This window comes from Scomber japonicus, chromosome 23 (assembly GCF_027409825.1).
Source record: "Scomber japonicus isolate fScoJap1 chromosome 23, fScoJap1.pri, whole genome shotgun sequence".
In the NCBI taxonomy this organism is placed as follows: domain Eukaryota; kingdom Metazoa; phylum Chordata; class Actinopteri; order Scombriformes; family Scombridae; genus Scomber; species Scomber japonicus.
In genome coordinates, this window is record NC_070600.1 from 15,164,588 (window position 1) to 15,185,971 (window position 21,384).

At 39.1% G+C, this 21,384-nt stretch overlaps 1 protein-coding gene across 1 annotated transcript in view; it reads left to right on the plus strand.

Moving 5' to 3' along the window:
* The first annotated feature begins 664 nt into the window (after positions 1–664).
* col7a1l (collagen type VII alpha 1-like) overlaps positions 665–21,384 on the plus strand; it is a 54,428-nt gene continuing 33,708 nt past the window's right edge. Inside the window, 28 exon segments of the mRNA XM_053313784.1 lie at positions 665–740; positions 4,596–4,776; positions 5,307–5,466; positions 7,124–7,217; positions 8,379–8,552; positions 8,877–9,040; positions 10,268–10,397; positions 10,581–10,697; positions 10,948–11,103; positions 11,867–11,983; positions 12,232–12,378; positions 12,497–12,616; positions 13,069–13,227; positions 13,927–14,040; positions 14,343–14,492; positions 14,973–15,110; positions 15,578–15,724; positions 16,177–16,296; positions 16,864–17,010; positions 17,385–17,663; positions 17,749–17,888; positions 18,380–18,503; positions 19,082–19,225; positions 19,334–19,521; positions 19,912–19,992; positions 20,525–20,542; positions 20,640–20,666; positions 20,850–20,915. Coding sequence (XP_053169759.1) covers positions 665–740; positions 4,596–4,776; positions 5,307–5,466; positions 7,124–7,217; positions 8,379–8,552; positions 8,877–9,040; positions 10,268–10,397; positions 10,581–10,697; positions 10,948–11,103; positions 11,867–11,983; positions 12,232–12,378; positions 12,497–12,616; positions 13,069–13,227; positions 13,927–14,040; positions 14,343–14,492; positions 14,973–15,110; positions 15,578–15,724; positions 16,177–16,296; positions 16,864–17,010; positions 17,385–17,663; positions 17,749–17,888; positions 18,380–18,503; positions 19,082–19,225; positions 19,334–19,521; positions 19,912–19,992; positions 20,525–20,542; positions 20,640–20,666; positions 20,850–20,915 — 3,678 coding nt within the window.

The window sequence follows — 21,384 nt, forward strand, 5'->3', positions numbered from 1 at the left end:
TGGACTCCCCAATAACTGGTTTTGATAGCTGGCTTTGTATTAAACAGTTTAAAAGCTCTGTGATGCTTTTATACCCTTGGCCTCATTGAGATCTGTTGTAAATCTGTTTATAGGGAGGACACCTGTCTGCAACTGTAATCATACAATGAAAGGAGCTAGTACAGCATTATTCGTACCAAGATTGAATAGCTAATAAATGCTGCAATGGTATGACTGATTCATACATCCAATGCATACCTCCAAGATGCATATTTTTCTTGTGTATATGGTATGTATTTATTTATATTTATAGCTGTGAAACTAAATAGCATATAAGCTGAGCTGTCAAAGTTGTGTTACCTGTCTGCAAGTCTATAAGGGTGAGTCAGAGTCTGGTACTTTGCACATTTATTTAACACTGTTACTGGAAGGAAAAACTTGAAAGCTTGACTTTGCATTAGAGTCACAAGTCCTTTACAAATTAGAATTGCCTGATTATGTTTTATCTTTGAGTGCCTTTAATGACTTTTCCCTCACTCTCTGTTCATCTGTATACTTTCAGATAAGCGGAAAGAAGAGTTGGAATTGATGATTGTGGAGCACATTTTAGAAAGGGGATTTTTGAAGAGAAGAACCGGGGAAGAGGAGCAGGTGATTGAAAGAGGAAGAGGAGGAGAGAAAGAGTATGGGCCGCTCTTCTGTTTGGATCTTTCTGCTGTCCCTTTCTCTCTCCCATCAAAGTGTCACAGCACAAGCTGAAGGTAATAGATGATTTTCCTACACCCAAATGACACACTCACACACATACACAATCTGTGAATTTGCTTCTAATGTTCCTATTCTTTATTATTTTCAACCACACATATAACAATATCAAGCCTTTTCTTTTCTTTTCTTTTCTAGTTATTCATTGTTCAAAAATCACTTCCTTTTTCTCATGTTATTTCTACTTTAAACCATTCACTCACTGAAGTAAGTGTCAAATACTGCTCTTGTGATACCACCACTTTCTGAATTCAAGTCAAAAACACGTCTTATTGTCAGATTTATGAATTAGAAGAGCCGGATATTCAGGCCAAATAAAGGGCAGGTGCTCGGTGAACACAGTCTGTGCAAGTCCCTCATCATTAAAATCACCACACATGGACTGGTACATGGACAGACACTAACCCAGCTCTACTTTCGCTCCAGACGGGGAATTTAAACATCTGCTTGCCTCATGTAGAGTAACAGCACTCTGTCTGCCAACCTGTCAGACCCATCCACTAGATAGAGAACCTTAGCCTCTGATGCTATTGGATGTCACCAAAAGGTCAATCAGCCAATCAAAAGTTTGATTTTGTCCAAATGTTACGTAGTTGGCAGAAAGTAATTGGTAAAGTTGTTGGGCAGACTTAAGGAAGGACAAAAATAGCCCAAGGCCATATTTGAAGCTACAGCTCCTTTGCTGTATAACTGTTATTTTTTTATTCTGACAATGTTAATTCACATATGAATGTCCTTGCCGTCATATGACTTGTGTTTCATATTACATAAGAACTAGTAGGCCTACCTGGTCAATTTTTAATCAATAAGCCAACTGTCTTCTTAAAGCTCCATTCATCAATATTTATATTAACAATGACTCAAGAGAACCATCACAAGCTCTATGGAGCTTTTTAGCTTCCTTTACTGTAATGTTAGGTCAGTGTTGTAGGCATATGTTTTAACTTTTAAGCACTTAAATAACGGTTGTTGTTTTTTTTACTTTCGGGCAGTGGAATTAAGCTGTTAACACAATTCGATGTATCCTTATAAAGTAAAACAAACATGTTAGCAAATAGTTAGCTAATTACACATCCAGCTAACTAGGACATTTTATGTTACATTAACATTAGCATTCATTTGGAAGTGTATTCCTTTCCAAATGTAAACTAGTTACATCAAATATTCATTCTCATTTCACTCATTTCATCCAAGTTCAAAATATCTTTATTGTCCCTGAGGGGCAATTTGTGGTGCAGCCAGCAGCAAAACAATAGAAATGACAATGGCATTTACAGTTACAATTTAAAAATAAACAATCCACAAAAGTACAATAGAGAATAACAATAAAAAGTAAAAACAAAAGATGCTCAAAAATGCTCAAAAGAGGAAAGAAAGATGAATTTTTTTACAAGAAGTTTGGCTCATATCTAATTTTTCACAACTATTAAATATTATATATAACTGTAATCAGAAGAACCAGACCCTTTTAAAGGATAACCTCTGATCTGGATGATGTCATTGATGGTCTTAGCCATGGTGAACTATAAGAAGGTTAGGTCAACCTACAGACCCCGGATGTTGATAACATGCCACCACGGGCTCGGAGGGGAATAGCACTAACGTATCATAACAAAATATTGTTGAAATGAACTATTTTCGCGGCAGATAATGCGTTATATAGAGGCTGCGCTTCGGTGCCCCGTGTACTCGCATTATACGGATAGCCTATACGCAGAGCAACACTGGAGCTAATTTCGTCCTCCAAATGACACCATAGTTGTCTGGGTGAGTAGCCTAAATGGTCGTATTTTATGCTAGAAATAAACGGGTTAAAAAACGGTAATTATCCATTAAGTGTCGCAAACAACATGCTATTTTATGTATTAAGGAGGGTAATAATGCAAGATTTTAAGGGCTACTTTTTAAAAAGGGAAATATTTATGGTTTACTCAAAATAATATGGATTTGTCTTACTTCAATCATATCAATGTCAAAAAGCCTAAAGAAAAAGCCCATGTGATGCAAAAGACAGTAGGACATACCTAAACATATGCACAGTCAGGGTTCAGAAACAACCAGTTCCAAGAGGTTGACCCAGGTGTCCATTTGGTGTCAACAACCTAAGAAACAGACTGTGTGCTTCCCTCTAGGCCTTTATTTCCCCTTGCATGATGAACTAAGTGAAATTCATATCAGAAGCACAACATTATGAGTACACTAGCAGACTCAGGTCTAAAACCTAGCAGACTGACTTGCTCGTTTAAATCCAGTGACTGTCCCAAAGGTCCAGGTAGGCAGGAACTTTAACATTAATTTGTCTGGATGAAATCTGAACCTGATGCCCCTTTGTGTTTCTTAGACTTCTACTCTCCAACGGCTTAAGTCTTTTCCCCCCTCTATCTTATTTCGACTAATTGCAGTTGTGCATTGTTATTTCTTAGACTATTCCTTTCCTGGCAGATTTTCTGCAGCATATGCTAGAGCCACTGAACTACATCTAATGTGGAAATCAGTGGTGGTCCAACACAGAGCTGTATACAACCTTTGAAATATCAGCATAGATAACCTTCAAGAAAACCATTCTAATCCCTCAGCGTGTGTTATCTCCTTATCCTAGGCATGTGGTTCTCACCTGCCAGCTCATACAGACAAACTTCTGGATAATTGATCATGTTTTCCACCTCAGTCTGTCTGTGTCTGACAGAGACCAGTCTCCAGCTGCTTCCTTGCTCAAAGTCTCCACCTTGTTTTGTGTGCTTTTACAGAAATCTGTGGAGTAAAAAATGTTTCCCAATAAATGGAACAGCCACATGAATATGCTAGAGTGACTGGCTGCCTATATTAGGCTGGATGAACATTGCCGTATCCTGTGAATTAACATCAGTGGTTCTATAACACTATAGCTTTTTTAGGTAAAGATAGGCAAAGCTCTGCACAGGAGAGGGACAGAGAATGGTATTCCCAAGGATAGTTTGTTTCCTTGGTACATGGCCAGAGATGTATAGTGTGTGAAGGAGAACATAATGTTAGGTCGCCATGGGCTGGAGACATATGTCCCCCCCAGTGAATCCTGGGATTGCAGCCAAAGGAAGAAGGGCAAGATAATAGAAGCGAGAAAGCTTGGTAATGAAATAGAGGACAGCAGAGGAGCTGACTTATCACTTACAGAACAATCAGTGGTGCCTATCTCTTATTCACAAGCCTAATCAATGCTGTAGTCACTGTAGTTTATTGCATATATAATGCCAGAATATTGACTCAGAGGGCGTTTGCAGACGCAGCACATCTCTGTGTGTGTATGTGTACTGTACGGGTATGTGTGTAAGTGTGTGCATCTGAGACAGAGTTGTGAGAGCTACACATTGAAAAGCATATGAGCCCTTCCAAACACAGCAGATCCTGACTGTATGTTAAATGCATTTGCTTTCATGTGCAAGGGGACTGACCCTGATTTTGGGTGTGTTTACCTTATTATTCTAAGCGTTCCTCATCGCTGTACTAAAGTTTTATTGCTGGAGTGCTCAGAATATTGATAGTCTCTTCGGCTCACTTGTGTCTCATTAAAAATTCATGGGGATTTGTGTGGTGCTCTGGCTTCATGACAGAGGCAAGTAAAAGAAAAACCCTCTACATGATGGGACAAGACTGCTATCTGGTGGCCAGTGTTGGAATAAAACATTGCTTTAGTTGCACTGTTAAATTACCAACTTTACTCTTAACCTTTGAAAAAAAATTGCATTGGATTTCTTTCAAATCTATTTGAGTATTAAAGGTTAAGGGAAGATAAATCAACTGTCTGAATTTCAAAAAGCTATTGGGAAAAAAACATTTGTACACACACACTAATTAAACCATTCTTCTTCCCTCAGCATGCAGGACGGTGGTGCAGGCAGACATAGTGTTTCTGGTGGATGAGTCATGGAGTGTGGGCCAGACCAGCTTCTCCAGTGTTAAAGACTTCATCTCAGCCATCGTCTCTTCCTTCCAGAACAGTGTAGTGGGAAATGAAGGGGTTCGCTTTGGAGTCACTGTTTTTGGGGATGTCTCAAGGTAAATCTTAAATTATGAACATGGACACAAAATATCAAAGGGTAGCACACAGAAAACAATGTGTGACTAATTAGCATCCAGCCAGGCTTATTTAGCTTTACTGCAGATGAGATTTATTGGTGAATAATCAAAGAAATAATGTATAACGAAAAATCAAGCCATCCTTATAATTTGCTATATAGTAAAGGTCATCCATTCGTCCCAATTTGTGGGAAAGTTCTCCTTATTCCTCAGAGAATTTATAGTGTTTAATTCCATAGATTGTTTTAATTTTGGAGTTCCCATTTTATACCACTTTTTTGCACCCAACCATTATAATTCTACGTAGATACAAGTTGCTTCCTCTATTGCTATTCCACAATACAATATTTCTCGAGAGCTTTCTCAAGTTGAAAATCCAAGGGGAAAAAAAAGTGCCTCTTTTGCCAGTTTTGAGTTAATCCAAGCAAGCAGAGTTATACACACCGATAACAATGTTGTTAGGTCTTTTCCACATGGTCCAGGTTTTCCAGTAAATCTTTCCTTTGCAGGATGCGGATTGCTTTGACAGACTACAGCTCACTGGATGAGGTGCTCAGAGCCATCAGAGACATTCGCTATGAAGGTGGATCCAAGAGGATTGGCAATGCCCTCCATTTTCTGGTCAATCCTGTTTTCAGCCCTGTCATCAGTCGAGACTATGCCCCAAAGGTATGATGCTTTGACAAGTGAGATATTAAGACAGAACCAGGGTATCTGCTTATTTCTGCAATATTGTGATTATTTGGCATGCAGTGAGTGTCTTTCACAGACAAGGTAGCAAAGTTGAGAAAAAGCTATCCAGTATCCTTGAAACAATCCCACAAATCCTGAAGGTAATAGCAAACAAAAGCAAAGGTGAAAGAAGTCATTTAAAGACCCTTAAACTTCTTCCATGCACATCTTAAACAGCAGGGCTTCCATTTTACTACATCTATGACAAAGTGTGGATATAAACACTACAGGGAAGTTATTTTGGGTTACAACTCAGACTGCAAAGACTATAGTTGCCAGCTGACCACCAACATGCATGTATGTATGTATGTTCTTCCCCGCTGGAAAGGAAAGGAAATAACTTTGTTTTTGTGCTGCTAAGAATATTGCAGAAAAAGCTAACAAAACAAACTGGTCTACCATTTTCACACCACTGTGAATCTGGTTAAATAGTCCTGTTATATTCTTGGAACATAAATTGACAATATGTCTGATCGAAACTTGCAAGCGAGAACATATTTTGCTTTGTTTTGCTTGGAGAAGAAGAGAAGGAAAAGGTGGAGGCGATTTTGATTCAACATGCTCAATCGGCTGAATAGCTGTCGATAAGGTACAACTAGTCAGCAGTGCCAGACACACTGGGAAAAAAAACAATTGATGGTCTTCCACGGATTGTCAGTGATGGAAATTGAACTGCTTTCTGACAGGGTCCTAAACATTATGTATTAGATAAATATCGTTCTTAACCTTCGACCCAATCCCACATAAAATAGTCAGTAATTGAATTAAACGTGTTGCAGAAGTGCCTTGTCAAATATTGAAATGCACTTTCCTTCCAAGTGCTCTACTTTTTTATCAGCTACATTTCCCCGACAGTGTTATGCTGTAGTGTAGACTCAGTATAACACAGCTGGTTAGCATTCCAATCAGCTCTCTATCTCTGAGTGTGGAGTGCGAATCATCTTGCACACCAGCACACTGGACGTGGGAAGGCAGAGAATTGAGGATTAGACTGATATATTGAATTTGTACTGTCAGAGCACATGCAAAAAGAGGCTACATTCTCATATTGATGCTTTCCAATGCCCTCTTCATTGACTGAGTGATGAACTTTGAATGAACTCAGTAAATTTTTCCTTAATGGGCAAATTATCAGTGTAAGTTGTGAGCCAGCATGCTTGTATTGCACTTTGTCTTCAGATTTGATTAATTTAATTATGTATTTAATTATGAGCTAAACCATATCAAAATCCCATGATGTCATATTATGAGTTTAATACTCTTGGCAAAAGATACTCTTTCTACCCTGGAGGGTAGATTTGAACTTCAAATACAACCCATACATTTGGTAAAAACCAAAACGCACAATAGTCAAATGTTGATCCAGAGCCACTAAAACTAACACTGAAACCCCTCAGTCACATGAATTAATATCCAAAGGGTATAAATGTGCATTAGGAAACTGAGGAAGTAAGTGATAAATTATGCTTGCTGTCATTCAAATCCCATGCATTGTAGTGTGTAGTGTGTAAGCTGTTGTTATATTACATTAAAGATCTTTACATACGTGATTTTCTGTCTCATTAATTCGTAGCACGTCCGTTATTCATTACAGATTGCTGTTTTGATCACAAATGGACGTTCAGACGACCAGGTGGATGCTGCAGCCAGAGCTGTAGCTGACAATGGGATTTCTCTCTTCGCAGTAGGTGAGTGGGGAGCATGGTATTGTGAATTCCTTCAACATCCCCACTGCAGCGGCTTCTCAGATTTTATCCCAGCTCTGCCGGCTTATCTGCAGTGTTTGCAGTTAGAAATTCATGTCCTGTACATTTGAATTTATTGAATTGAGTGTGGGCATTTGTGAGTATGTGTGAGATTCTCGTTTCTGAGTGCACTCATGCAAGTTTATGCAATGTATATGTATGTGCAAACAAAACAACATCTACTAAATATGTATGTTAGAATAAGTGAGTGGTTAATACAGCTCCATTGAAGTGTATGTAAAGGTGCACTCTCATACTGTGTGTTGCATCAGCATAGCTAGTTTAGCCTACACCTCCCTGCCCATGTATACACTCTGCTGTATATACACAAGTTTACTTACACTTCCCTTCCCTTCTCTCTTTCTCCTACACACACACATAAACACACACAACTCACTCTCCTTGCTGGGAGCGGCGCAATAATTACTGCTCATTAGCCGATGGTGTACTAATCGCAGCCATTTTTCATTAGGCGATTCAGTGTCCCCCATCTGCACCTCTGACACCAAGGCCTGCTCCTCTCATTTATCACTCCTGCAGAGAAGCTCCACATGCAACTTGTCTACCAGTGCGAAACCAATAGGCCTGTAGAGTCTGTGTTGCAAGAACAACACATATGTATTGCATGCATGTTCTGGACATGCAAAGTGCCAGTATGAAAACACATGTTAACTATCTTGTCCAGATGTGCAGTCCAAAAAACTGTAACTGTGAATTATCCCTCTAAGAACTTGCAACACTGTCATCCATGCCTCTTAAAATGTTTTTTATGTAGTTAAGTCCACCACATATTTGCTCTTTATCAGCACCAACAAACCCATGTAATGTCCCAGAAACCCTTAGATTAAGCCTGTGTATGCATTATAAATAAATCACTCAAAATGCCACAGCTCCCCCTAGTGTTGTCTGCGAGAACACCTTTGGAGAAAATCCATAGAAATTATGTTGATCATAGGAATGACACTGCGTAAATTATGCTTGAATTTCACAGAAATTACGGCATGGTACTCAGTTGGTACTCATTATGTTAATGAATGTATCTTTGAAATGTTGCTTGGGCACAGTCCTGTTCATGTATCTACTTTGTCTGACTGTTTTTTCCAGGTGTCAGGGGAGCTGACGAATCAGAGCTGAGGAGAATTGTGTCAGAGCCATATGAGGAGCATCTATTGATGGGTGCTGACTTCACTCTCCTGGAAACCATCCTCCCCAAATTGTCCCGCAGAGTGTGTTTTACTGCCTCTGAACCACCACGGCCTGTGAAAACCTCCCAGCCTGGTAAGTGACATATGAAATCGAAGCTCTTCATAAAGAACTCAGATCTCTGTAAGACACTTCCCTCCTTCTGGCAGCTGTTTGCATTTATATTGATGAATTGTATTTTACCCCAAAGCATGAAAAGTATCATAAAACAGTACAAGTATTTTTCTCTTATTTCAATCTGCCCTGAAGCTTTCTCACTAAGATGGATTTATATTTCAAATTATACATCCAAACCAACTTGCACACTATGGGTTCTTCTCCTCTCCTATCCTCCCCTCTCCTCTCCTCTCCTCTCCTCTTTCTCATCTCTCTTTCTGTACCTTCCACTACCACATCTAGTTGAACAGCGTGTGGTGGGTCCCAGAGACCTGCAGGTCAGTGAGTTGGGCCACAATTCCCTCAGACTGACATGGAGCCAGGCCACAGGTGATGTCACTGGATATCGACTCCTGGTCACCCCTCTCAACTCCAAAGGACATCAGAGACCCCAACAACAGAGTCAGGTGAGAAATGTATCCATGTGCACGATGGTAGTTGTGTTGATATAGAGTTTTACTGTAAGAGCATGGACAGTATAATCAGATTGGAGGTAATCAGATGGCTTATTAGTGTAACTGCTACTAATCATTTTGTGACATTGACAGTAATTACAGAATGTAGACTAAAATGTTATACCTCTATTATGGGGACAGTTGAGAGATGACAGGAAATTAAGGGAGTGAGAGATGAGGGGTGACATGCAACAGAGGTCAAACCGAGGATGTTATGGTTATGTTGCATGTGTTTTAACTACCAGGGCACACCATGTAATCACTGTCTTTTGAGTCGTACTTGAAAAATACCACTGCATTTTAAAAGAAAGTTTAATTTACAGATGCTCCTCATTCTGTTTTTTTAAAATTCAGTTATGCTTGTAAGTTGTGCAATGACACAGAGATGATTTGTTGTTGCTGTGTTACTGTTTTTGTAACAATAATTACCAGTTCAAAAATTCATTCTGAAATGATTTCCAAATTTTCAAGCATGATTGGAAATGTTGAGTAGTGGGCTGAGGGGTAATGAGCGGGAATAATTATTGATGTGGAACTTCAGGGACTGATAGAATAGCAGATATCTCTATGAATCCTTCTGTAACCACTGCAACCTTTAGTGTATCAAGGAGGTCAGGATCATTCTCAGGACTACTTGTGACCTTGGTGATCCCAAGTAATGTGATCCCAGTTCTGTCATCTCTGGAAAGAACTCAGGCTCATAACTGCAGTTCACAAGGCCTGAGTTTATGTTTCCATCTGTGTAACTTCTCAAAGCTGTCAATTATATTGATGCCCATTTCTCCAACAAAAACATGCGTCTGTGTTTGTGTTTGTGTAGATTTGTTTTTTTTATAAAACAGCAATCATAATAGTACCTCAACAGAGATGGAGAATTAGTTTTAAAAGGTGTCATTTATATTCTGCATTGTATGAGAAAGCACAGCATGCCACTTAATTTAAATATATTGGGGAAGAGGGTTTGGACCAGAAGTATAAACAAACAGTATGGATGCTGGTAAATTACTGAGGTAGACGCTTATATTTTTACATTTACTCAAGCATACTCTAGTTCTGCTTTCTGTTCTGACATCATCACCATCTTGATCAATTATCTTTCACTCTCGCTCAGTCTGTCTCACACAAACTCACACGCTATGCTCCTCTTTTTTTCTTTTTTCTTTTTTTTTGATATAACAGATTGATCTGAAGGCAGATGTGAGCACAGCGGTAGTGACAGAGATGAGTCCTAAAACAGACTATTCCCTCACTGTCTATGCCATCTACCCAAGCCTCATTGGAGACTCTGCGACAATCACTGTCAAGACAAGTGGGTGCAACACATTATTGTACATGCCCCTATGTAAAATGATATATAAATAATCTTACAAAATACATACATGCCTTACATTTGCTTATGTAAACTGACTTTGCATCTCATGTGTATAGATGCATGCATCTGTTGGATTTCACTATACCTGCCTCCCCTGAGCAACAAATCTCTGCTTTTTAGCCCCTCTACCACAGGTGTCAAACTTCCGTGTTATTGAGGAGGGTCTGTTCTCTCTGCGTCTGGGCTGGACCCCTCCTCTAGGAAAGCTCAATGGATTCAAGATCTTCATCCCAAGATGTATGCTGACATACCACAATTTAGTTCTAATCAGAATAAAGATTGAAACTGATTGAAATCATTTAAATCTACATTTTTAAATCAATTTAACACGTTCAATAGATGTATACAGTAAGATTTTAATCATGATCAGTCTGCAGTTGCTTTTCATGTGCTTGATACTGAAGGCAGCCTGTATCACAGCGATAAATTATTTGAAAGGAAAACTTTGTTGAGTATTGATTATGCTGGATTTATATTCATCCTGCAGCCAACCGACCAGGCTTTACTTATGAGCAGCTGCTTCCTGGAGACACTTCTTCTCATGTGATTGACAGCCTGGAGGAGGATAAGAAGTACACCATCAGTATTTATGCTGTTTACCCCCAGGGACCAAATGAGCCAGTTTCAATAGTGGGCAAGACGTGTAAGTGTATTGGCTTCAGTTAAATCATAATATATTTATTTATATATTTAAAGAAATTCAGATATTGAACAACAGCTCTGAGATTGCTATAATTACTATATTAAATACTGCAACATGGAATAGAATGGGGCGGGGGGGGGGGGGGTGCAAAGTGTAGTACTATAATATATCCACAGGAGGGAGATGTTGTTCTGGAAGAAATACTGGTAAACATCAAATCTATAATATGGAAGCCTATAGGAGACTATATTAAACAACATTCTAATGTTCTAATGCAGTAAGTGCAACAGCGTCCTCAGTCTTTTGGTGTCAAAATGAAAATGAAAATGCACTGTCTATCTTCTTATCAAGGAGGGCCTTCAGTTAGAATGTCACTTCTTCGTTTATTTATTTGGTTAGGGAGAGACTACCCAGTGTGCCTTGCAGTCTGACAAAGATACCCATGGGAAATGGTGGAGATTTTGAGCCAGGCTGTTCTAATTTTGGCTCTTTACATTACTTTACGTTGTCATTTTAATATAGTCCCTCATTGGCTTCCATACTCTCACACAGCAGAGGCCTTTCATTGTATATTATGGAAGTATATCTAGATGCTGTATTTAGATTAGTATTTTTCTGATGTATTATTCAATTACTTTAAATAATAATTCTCTCTATCAAAAACAGGGTCAATAAAATGACTTTCCATCATTTTGTAAATTATTAAATTAACTAAAATCAAAAAATTTTTGTTTAAATTTGTGGATATATGTGTGTTTAACAGTAAAACTGGTACCAGTTCAGCAGTTCCTTGTCCAGAACGCCACTACAGACACTCTCCAGGCGAGGTGGTCATCAGTTAAAGGTGCTACAGGATACCGTCTGACATGGGCGGCCCCAGGTACCAACTTACACCACCTTTTTTTTTTTTTTTTTTTATTGTGCTTGAGTAGATACAAGCTTCATGAATATCATTCAAAGAACCAATCATTTACATGCAGCTACTCAGGAATATACATTTTTGGTTAATTAAATAGAAAACAAATGTTTAATGTTAATATTGGTACCATCAGACATAAGGCTGCTCTTGATTTCTGTCAAATTGGACATCATTTTATGACCATTTATTTCCTCTGCTTTGTCTTTAAGATGGCCACATAGAAAACATAAATCTCGGGGACAACTATAATTTCTACATGATCCAGGGCCTCCACCTAGGCTCAGAATACACTGTCACAATTAACCCCATCTTCGGAGACATCGAGGGGCCCATCACGACCACCAACGTCAAGACATGTAACTAGATTGCTTGCAAGAAATTACAAAAATGCAGTGATTATAGTATTGAAGACATAAGCAAGACTAGATTTGAAGATAATTTGCTGCCCTCTCTGTCTTCATATCTCTCCCTCAGTGGAAACCAGTGCTGTACAAACTCTGAAGGTATCTGCTGTGAGCACCAACACTGCTGTCATCTCATGGAACAGTGTCCCAGGGGCCACAGGATACAGACTAGCCTGGGGACCCACCACAGGTGATTTCACTTTCTCCCTCTTTCATAATTCATGTTTTCCAGACCTTCCAGTGATGCATCTTTTGATTCACGCCCATGATACAGGCCCACAACCCTTCTCTAGCAAGTGTAGGCGAAAGGACATTTGCTTGTGTATGCTTGCATGGTTTTGCTGGTGTTGTTGCCCAGCTCTTTTTCTCTGACGCACTCACTCTGGCAAGAACATTTGTAATGCCACTGCTTACACTTTGGACACGTCCACCCTGCCAGTCTGCTAGGAGGATGTGTCAGGTGGCACAGGGACTCACTTTGATGAAATACAAATATTGGAATAAAACAAGGCTGATGTTTTCTGCAGAAGAGCAGCCTCAGATGCTGAGCCAAAGTTGACGGTTATTGCAGGACAGTGAGGAATAATCAACTGAAAGAAAAAGACTTCGTGACTGTACTGTTAATGTTAATATTATTTTCAGAGTTTGTCGGTCGAGATCGTCCCAGACAGTTGGCTCTGAATGGCAGCACCACAGAGTACCAGATGAAGAATGTAGCCCATGATACTGAGTATGTCCTGACTCTCTATGTGCTGTTTGGATCCGTGGTTGGGCCTGGCATCCCTGCTACCTTCCGAACTTGTGAGTACCAGTGTTAAGCATGTCTCTTACCCATCTAGAGCTCCATAGTCTGCTGAAATATGCTGTTTATCTTACATTGTTGTTGTTATTGTTTGATGCCAAGTCAACTATAATGATTGTAGTATTTCACACCTTTGTGGTGTCTGTGTTTGATTGACAAGTCGTGTGCTTTGGTTTTCCCATTTTAACCACCAGCTCTGTCCTTGTCACTTGTACTATGTATCAACAAGCTTGAGTATGCAATGCAAGTTGAACACTTCACAACACAAGTTCAAAGGGATTTAATTTTTACTTGGCATATTTTTTCACTCCTGTGGCACAAAACATAAATAGTATAACACTGTATGTCCCTTTATTCATCAAAATCTTATAAAATTACATAAGATCTTCTGTTGTGAAAATGCCAATATGATAAAATGAAAAAAACATATTGAACTATTTAATTACTGCCACAAAGGCAATTTCAGTAAAAGATACAGTAGTTGCTCGTTGAACAGCTTTCCAGTCAAGGTGTACAGACACTAGGCTAGAGTATTATTACAATGAAAGAAACAGTCCACAGTATTCATGTAACACATATTGTACAATATGTGTTTAAATCCAGTTCATGGCCTTTGTTTTTATTAATCATATTCCTTTCAATGACTGTGAACCTGTACAGACTACAGACTTTTGATGTTCCCTCTTCATCTTTTTCAGCTCCATTGGGCTATGTGTCCAACTTCAAGGTGACATCCTACACCAGTACCTCCATAGATGTGGAGTGGAGTCCCATCGTTGGAGCAACTGAGTACAAACTCTCCTGGAACACAGGTGTTGTATTTAACTTTGTTTTCTCCTGGTCCAGCCTTCATTTAGTTAACCTATGGATTTAGATCTATTTGGGGAATATTTTTTCTTAGCTCCCTAATTAAAAGAGAACCATTGCATAGGTTTACAGAAATAATATTATGTTTGTGTATAGGTTGGACAAAAAGCTAGCACGCCTCACATTCACTTTGTGTCCAATAAAAAACCTTCTCTATGACTTTGTTAAATTCAGTCTGTAAATATATCTAAACATTGGCTGTATATTGTGTTTTATTATGTATTTGTGTGTACCTGTATGCTTGCAGATGATAGCAGCCCCCAGTCCCGTTACCTGGACCGCAATGTTCTTTTCCATCGTATTGAAGACCTGAACCCACAGTCAACCTACACTATCACCATCTGTGCAGTATACGGCAACTCAGAGGGACCAGAAATCTCTTTATCTCAGCTCACAGGTACTGAACAGAATTGAAGTCACACAGTGTATTTTCAATGATAATGAGTCATCTTTAGATCTAAATAGCTCTGTGCAGCTGTGCATGCATTGTAATTAAATGGGTTGGGGCAGCGGAGTTCCTAATCCCGTGCCACGACACCCTCATGGTGTCTCTGTTTGACTGACATGACATGTATTTTGTTCTTCCCACTTTAACCACAGTTCCCGCTGTCTTTGCTGCAGTGTGTGTCACTGAGTCAGCAGGGTTGCTATCATTTTATCACTGTCAAAGTTACACGAAGCTCCAAGTGCCAAGTTCATTACACTGCCAAATAAATATGTGAATCAAGCCACATCAATCCATCTAACTCTGTGATTTTGCATTGCCCCAGCTTATTTTTCAGTTTTTATGCATCATGATTTGAATCGACTCTATTTAAAAAATGTAAATGAATTTAAAATTTGTCATCTAAAGTAGTTGTGTGGTGTTATTTCTCAGCTACTGCCTCAGACTCAGCACCAATCCAGGCAGTGAGGGAGGTGAAGGTTGTGGACATTGGAGTCAACTCCTTCACCCTATCCTGGAGGAAAACACCAGGGGCAACTGGTTACAAAATCTCCTGGACACCCTTCCTAGGTACGATCATATACACAGTGTGTCATGTGTGATTACACCCCAGTACTCAAACTCATGTATGCATGTAGACACATACATGTGCTTATGTTGCCCTCAGTTCTGATCAGTAGAGTTTCATTCACAGTTTTGAGATTGCATCTGTCCATTTACCAGGTGCAATCCCAAAGTTAATTCAAGTGTTGCTTCATTAATCTTCCCTTCAAAAAACAATTTTTTTGGCAGTGGGATACTATTTAATATTGTGGACTAAAATGATTAAACATTTCTTGGATGTTTGCATAATTTTTCAATTACTGCAACTGTTCTTTTTTCTATTTGCATAATGGGTAATTCCTCATTACACTTTAAAAAATCACTGTTGGGATTCTTGTGGCTCATTACAGTTATTACAACAAATGAAAACACAACACAGTTGTTTCTCACTCTCCTTATCTGTGCATGCTATGTTTTACTATTCCCTGTTCTAGGTGGTGATGAGAAGTCCCACGTGGTTCCTGCTGCTACCACCACATTTGCTATTAAGAATCTGCGTGAGAGCTCAGCTTACAAAATCCAGGTGTCCTCGATGTTGGGCAACAGGGAAGGAAGCCCTGCCCTGGTCACTGTACGCACCTGTGAGTCCTGCCTGCCCCAAACAGTGAGGAACAGTATGAAACCTGTTCTCAACCAGATGCTCCAGGGAGGTGTTTACACATTGTGTGACACAAATTAATAGTAGAAATGTGTCCAAAGTGCCTCAAACCATAAAGTTTCACTGTTTTTACTCTGTTAAAATTACCTTGAGCTGACACATCCAGCGATTCTGCAACTCAGGGGAAGGCATGCTAAAGAGAACATCACAGTTTAGTTTTAGTGTTGGTGTTGAATTTCTTTTCTATCAGATTTGCATTTTTTTCCACGTTTTATTGCCTATTAGGGGTGCACCTGCTCAATCCACTAGATTGGGCTGAGGGTTAGGGATAGGGAATTGAAGTATATGAATCAATATTAGACAAGAAACATTGCATTGCATGAATTATACCTGATTTTTTTTTTCGTTCTTCATCTGTCTTCTTTCCTGTTTCAGTGGATCTTCCCAAAGTGAATGGCTTTGCTGCTCTGAACACTACAGACAGCAGCACTGTTCTGAACTGGACTCGTGTTGCAGGCGTCTCTGGATATCGTCTTTCCTGGAGGCACATCTCAGGTCAGTGGTAAACCACCACAAAGTTTAACCCAGCATTATATTGATGCAATTTTCAGTCGACAAACTAGCCTGGAGTTTAATTCCTGTTATGTGCAAATATTATTGCTTTGCATATTGAGCTACAACACTGTTTAGTTTAAAGGATGCATGTGTCTCTTTTATTTAATGGTATCATTTGTTTCAGGGTCCTCCAGGTCTTGGAAGAGGATACGTTTAGCATGATGTGTGTTATTGCATTGTGTTTTGAGTCTCAGAATAAGCATCTTTTTACTGAAAGGGAAAAGATGAAGGAGAACATTCACACAACTAATATTGTAATACTAATATGTTTTATTATACACAGAGTTTTTACAAGCTCATTTACTGTTGTAATCAAAATCTGATATACATGAGTTAGAGTGCTCTTTTGGATTGATGTAAAATGTTTGTTGCTTGGGGATTTTTTTTTTAATACAGGAACTGTGTCCATTTAGAAATGCTCACCGAGACAACATTCTCATTTGATTATTTATTTGTTCTAAATCATTTGAAATGACTTCTCTGCAACTTCTTTGTGTCTCCTTTCAGTGTTGGACACTAAAACAGAGACTCTGGGCCCTGGTTTCTCCTCCTATAAGATCAATGATCTTCTCTATGGGAGAACGTATATTTTCACCATCAGGCCTTTGTATGGAGAAGTGGAGGGGCCAATAAGCACTGTGTACCAGAGAATATGTAAGGCAATCTGCATATTGTTGATCACATCATAAACATGAATACCTATCTGATATGATGATCTGAGGGGTAATTAAATAATTAACATAACAGAACATGCAAGCATAAAAAACTTATTTCTGCTACATGAAATGATGATTCTCTTTTCTATATCACTGAGTAGACTGTGGCCAAAAGTGCATCATACTTCAAAGTTTAAACCCACAGTGAGCAGAGCAGCAGCAGTTTCTTCCCTGTGTGTGAATTTACACATATAGTATCCTATTCTTCCTTTATTCCATTATTACCTCAGCAATCACACAGTTTCCCCCCAGAGACATTTTGAGTTTGATTTAATTTTTTGATAAGCGATGTAATGGCTCTCTGCTTCTCAGTGGGACAGGATCCTCCAGTGGTAAAAGTCCATACTGTGCAAGCCACAGTGGCCCCCCATTCCCTTCGTATCACGACTGCCTCACAGACTGTCTCCATTACCAACACTTCCATCGCTCACACGGCCACCAGGACCACCCGGCACCCCATTGCTGTGCCGTCGCCTAAAACCACTAAAAAGCCTCCAGGTCAGCCAAGTGTCACTAAAGCTAAAACTGCAGCAGTCACCTCCCTGCGATTAACCACGTTCAGCACAGAGACAACAGCTCCACCAATACCAGGTATTATACAGAAATGATCTGCTGGCTTATAACATTGAACGCTGAATATGTATGATTAAGTTTTCTATTTTTTGTGTTTTCTCAGTGTGTGGTAAGGCCAAAGCAGACATAGTATTCTTAGTGGATGAGTCCTCGAGCATTGGTGCTAACAACTTTAACAAGATAAAGGACTTTATATTCCGAGTGACCACCTACTTCCCTGCCATTGGTCCTCAGGACACACAGGTTAGTGTCACAGTGAAAAATGTCTTTCTTGTTCCACTTTTATGCTGTGTTGATGTCATGGCTAGAGGTAAATATCTTTTTGGCCGTTAGTTTGTTTTAGGATGGCAGGGCAATTAAATAATAGCTGCCTGCAAGTTAGCAAAAGTGCTGCATTGGGTCTCCTGTGAAGGCCAGTACATTAGTGGGAAAATAATGTGCAATTCTTTCACCAAGTGGGCAGAGTCGGACGTCAACATTGGCAGAAAGGACAAGGCACACTGCCACATGGCTTGTGGTTAGCTGAGTAAAGTGTTGCAGCCAAGGAAGAGACACATCTGATAGTCATGCAAAAACTGAAATTCACATTTCCCATTATGCACAGTCTGAGAAGAAAGGATTTGGATTCAATTTGTTGTATAATTATGGCTTAAAATTTAATTACACTCATTCAATTGTTTCCATCAGAAAAGTTAAGATAATAACATGATTTGTTCCCATCAATCTTCTCGCAGATAGCCGTGGTTCATTACAGCGATGAGCCTCGAATTGAATTCCGTCTGAATGACTACAAAGACAGAAACTCTGTGCTTAGGGCGCTCAGAGGCCTACGTTATGTAGGGGGCAACACCAAGACAGGTTAGTGACACTCACACTTACACAAATGTGCACACTGTTTTCCCTCGTTTTACCACTTTTAAAATGTGTCAGATAAATCCTATGACACTAGTAAGATCCTGCTGTTGATGTCAAATAAAGGAATTCTCAGTCCCGCCAACTTATAGATGTATTAATACTGACTGTTGATGGCACTTTTTCATGTAAAATTATTGTTTCCACCATGCAGGACATGTTGTGTAAACAAAATGTATAAATAGCACAAATAGTACATTTTTTTTCAATGTATGTCATCAGCAATTAAAAGAATAGACTACAAAAGAAGAGATGAGTTGAAATTGTTTGAAGTTTCAAACTGACAGACTTTGCAGTGATCATTTTATAAATGGAAAAAAAAAATCTGCCCCATTTAGTGACTAATTCACAAACACTAATTGATTAGCCATTGCTGATTATAGAGATGTTCATCGCTTAGGCACTTCTATATAGTGCACAGTGCTATATGGTGACCTCACAGCTTTATTTTTAGTACTTTCAGTCCACAGATGTTTAACAAAAGGCAACTCTCTGAAAAGTTAAACTATTTTTTGTACTCACAGGAAAAGGCATCAGTTACGTCCTCCAGGAACTGTTTCAGGAGTCTCTGGGGATGAGGCAAGATAAGTCTCATGTCCTGGTCCTGATTACAGATGGCAGGGCACAGGATAATGTGCTGCCACCCTCCAGAATTGCACGTGCACTGGGTGAGTCAAAGTTGTTGTATAGGTTAGGCAGAGCAATAGGTTATATTTCTTTATTAATTACTCCTCATACCTGGAGGATAACTCTGGTTTGAATCTGTCTCTCTAAAGGTGTCAGTGTCCTGGCAGTTGGAGTTTCTAATGCAGACATGGAGGAGCTGAATAAAATAGCAGCTCCCACCACCTACAAGAATATCTTCTACTCACCGACCTTTGAGGACTTTCCATCTGTAGAGAGAGAATTTATCAACAGTATCTGTAGTGAGGAACTCCTCTCAGAGTACAAACTACATGATGAGGTGAGCAAAAAATGTGAAAAATAGAAACTTTAAAAAATGATTTAGTTTTTTGTTATATTGAGATACGTTTATAGTTTTATCTGGCTGTTTAAGAAACTTTAAATAAACAATATCTTCTGTCCATACTGCAATTTAAGATGTAATTTATCTGCAAAAAGGCTTGAGGATAGCTCAGGTTGTCCAAACCATCTGTGGAGGTGGTTAGACTTGCAGAGTAACTACATACAATTATGAAGGTGGGAGCTTTTTAAATCCACACACAAAGACTCTGCAGGAGGAAACACTCCAGCGGTTTTGACTTAATTATGAACAGAGGAGGGTGTGACTGCAGATCAAATGAAAGCAGGTGCGTTCGGTAATGCAGTCATTTTCCCTCTTTCTTATTTTCAGGATACTCAGCTGGACACCCCAACTGAAGACCCAGAGGAGCTGCTTAAGCCTCAGGGTCCCTGCTCTTCCCAGTGTGGGAAGGTTGGTATTTCACACAAACATATTTATCCTCCTCCTCCTCCTCCTCCTCCTCCTCCTCCTCCTCCTCCTCCTCCTCCTCCTCCTCCTCTTCCCACCGTCACTGTTGTCATCATTGTTACCATCATCTCTGTCAATAGCTTATCTTCAGTCATGATGAAGCCAAATGTGTATGAGGGTACATAATATACACTGATTATGTATGTGTGTGTGTGTGTGTGTGTGTGTGTGTGTGTGTATGTGTATATGTATATATATATATATATATATATATATATACACATACTCACACACATGCTGAAGATGATGATGTCACTGTAAGCACTTATGAATGTTGCCACTGCTTTTTGTTGTTCAATGTGAATTGAAAGCAGCACAATGCGTCTTTTCCTTATTTGCATGATTTTACCCGTTTAAAGTTCACTGAAGGTGCTGACATTTATCTGAACTTCACACATGATGGCTGGTTTGATTAATGAGTTCTTCTCTGTGTAAATCATCAACTATTAATCATATAAATTGTTTGTTTTTCCAGGGTCAGAAAGGTGAAAAGGTGAGTTAATTGAGACATGTTAAAGTTTAAACCAATTTATGAATGGATGGAGAACCAGTGATTTTTTTTTTTGTAATAATCTCCCTCTATCTTTCAGGGAGATGGTTTTGGCATTGGAGGTCTGGTATGTTTTATTAAGATTTTTACAATGTAATACCTGTTAAGCGAAAAGCTGAAACTGTATTCCTACAATATTTCCATACATGCTCCATCTCTTTTTCCTGCATAAATGGCTACTCATTTAACTTCATTAACTTTATTATTAATTCAACTTCAAAATAAACAGTGGTATTTGTTGTCTATGTAGAGATTTAGGCAAAGCCCAGGACAGTTTGACCCTTTCACTTCTTCCAAAGGAGAGAAGGGAGAGCGGGTAAGCAGCAGTATACACACACAAACTCACTACACATTACCCACTACTACTGCCTTCATTGTCATCGTCATCAATAATCATTTGTTGTCAAGAATAGTCTACCTGTCTGCTGTCTGTCATATAAAAGAGTTAAAAAAGGCATCTTTAATTTCATTCCATCCAATGATTTCCAACAAGTGCTTCTAACTGTACTTCAAAACAGTTTCAGTTCTGTTATTCTTTAAGTATTACTTTATCCATAAGCCTCTTTTTAAAGTAATTACATTCATTCATTCATTCATTCTTTCCAGGCGAGGCATAAAAACTCAGAGAGCTCAGATATTACCTTTTTAAACATATCAAAACATAAAAAGATAAATAAAAGTATCCAGTTTCTCTGCAGCTAAGGACATCACATTTGCTGGTTGCTGGTTACTCGTAGTAATGGGGTGGAGGGTGCAGGGCCTGGAGATTCTGTTTTAATTGCAGC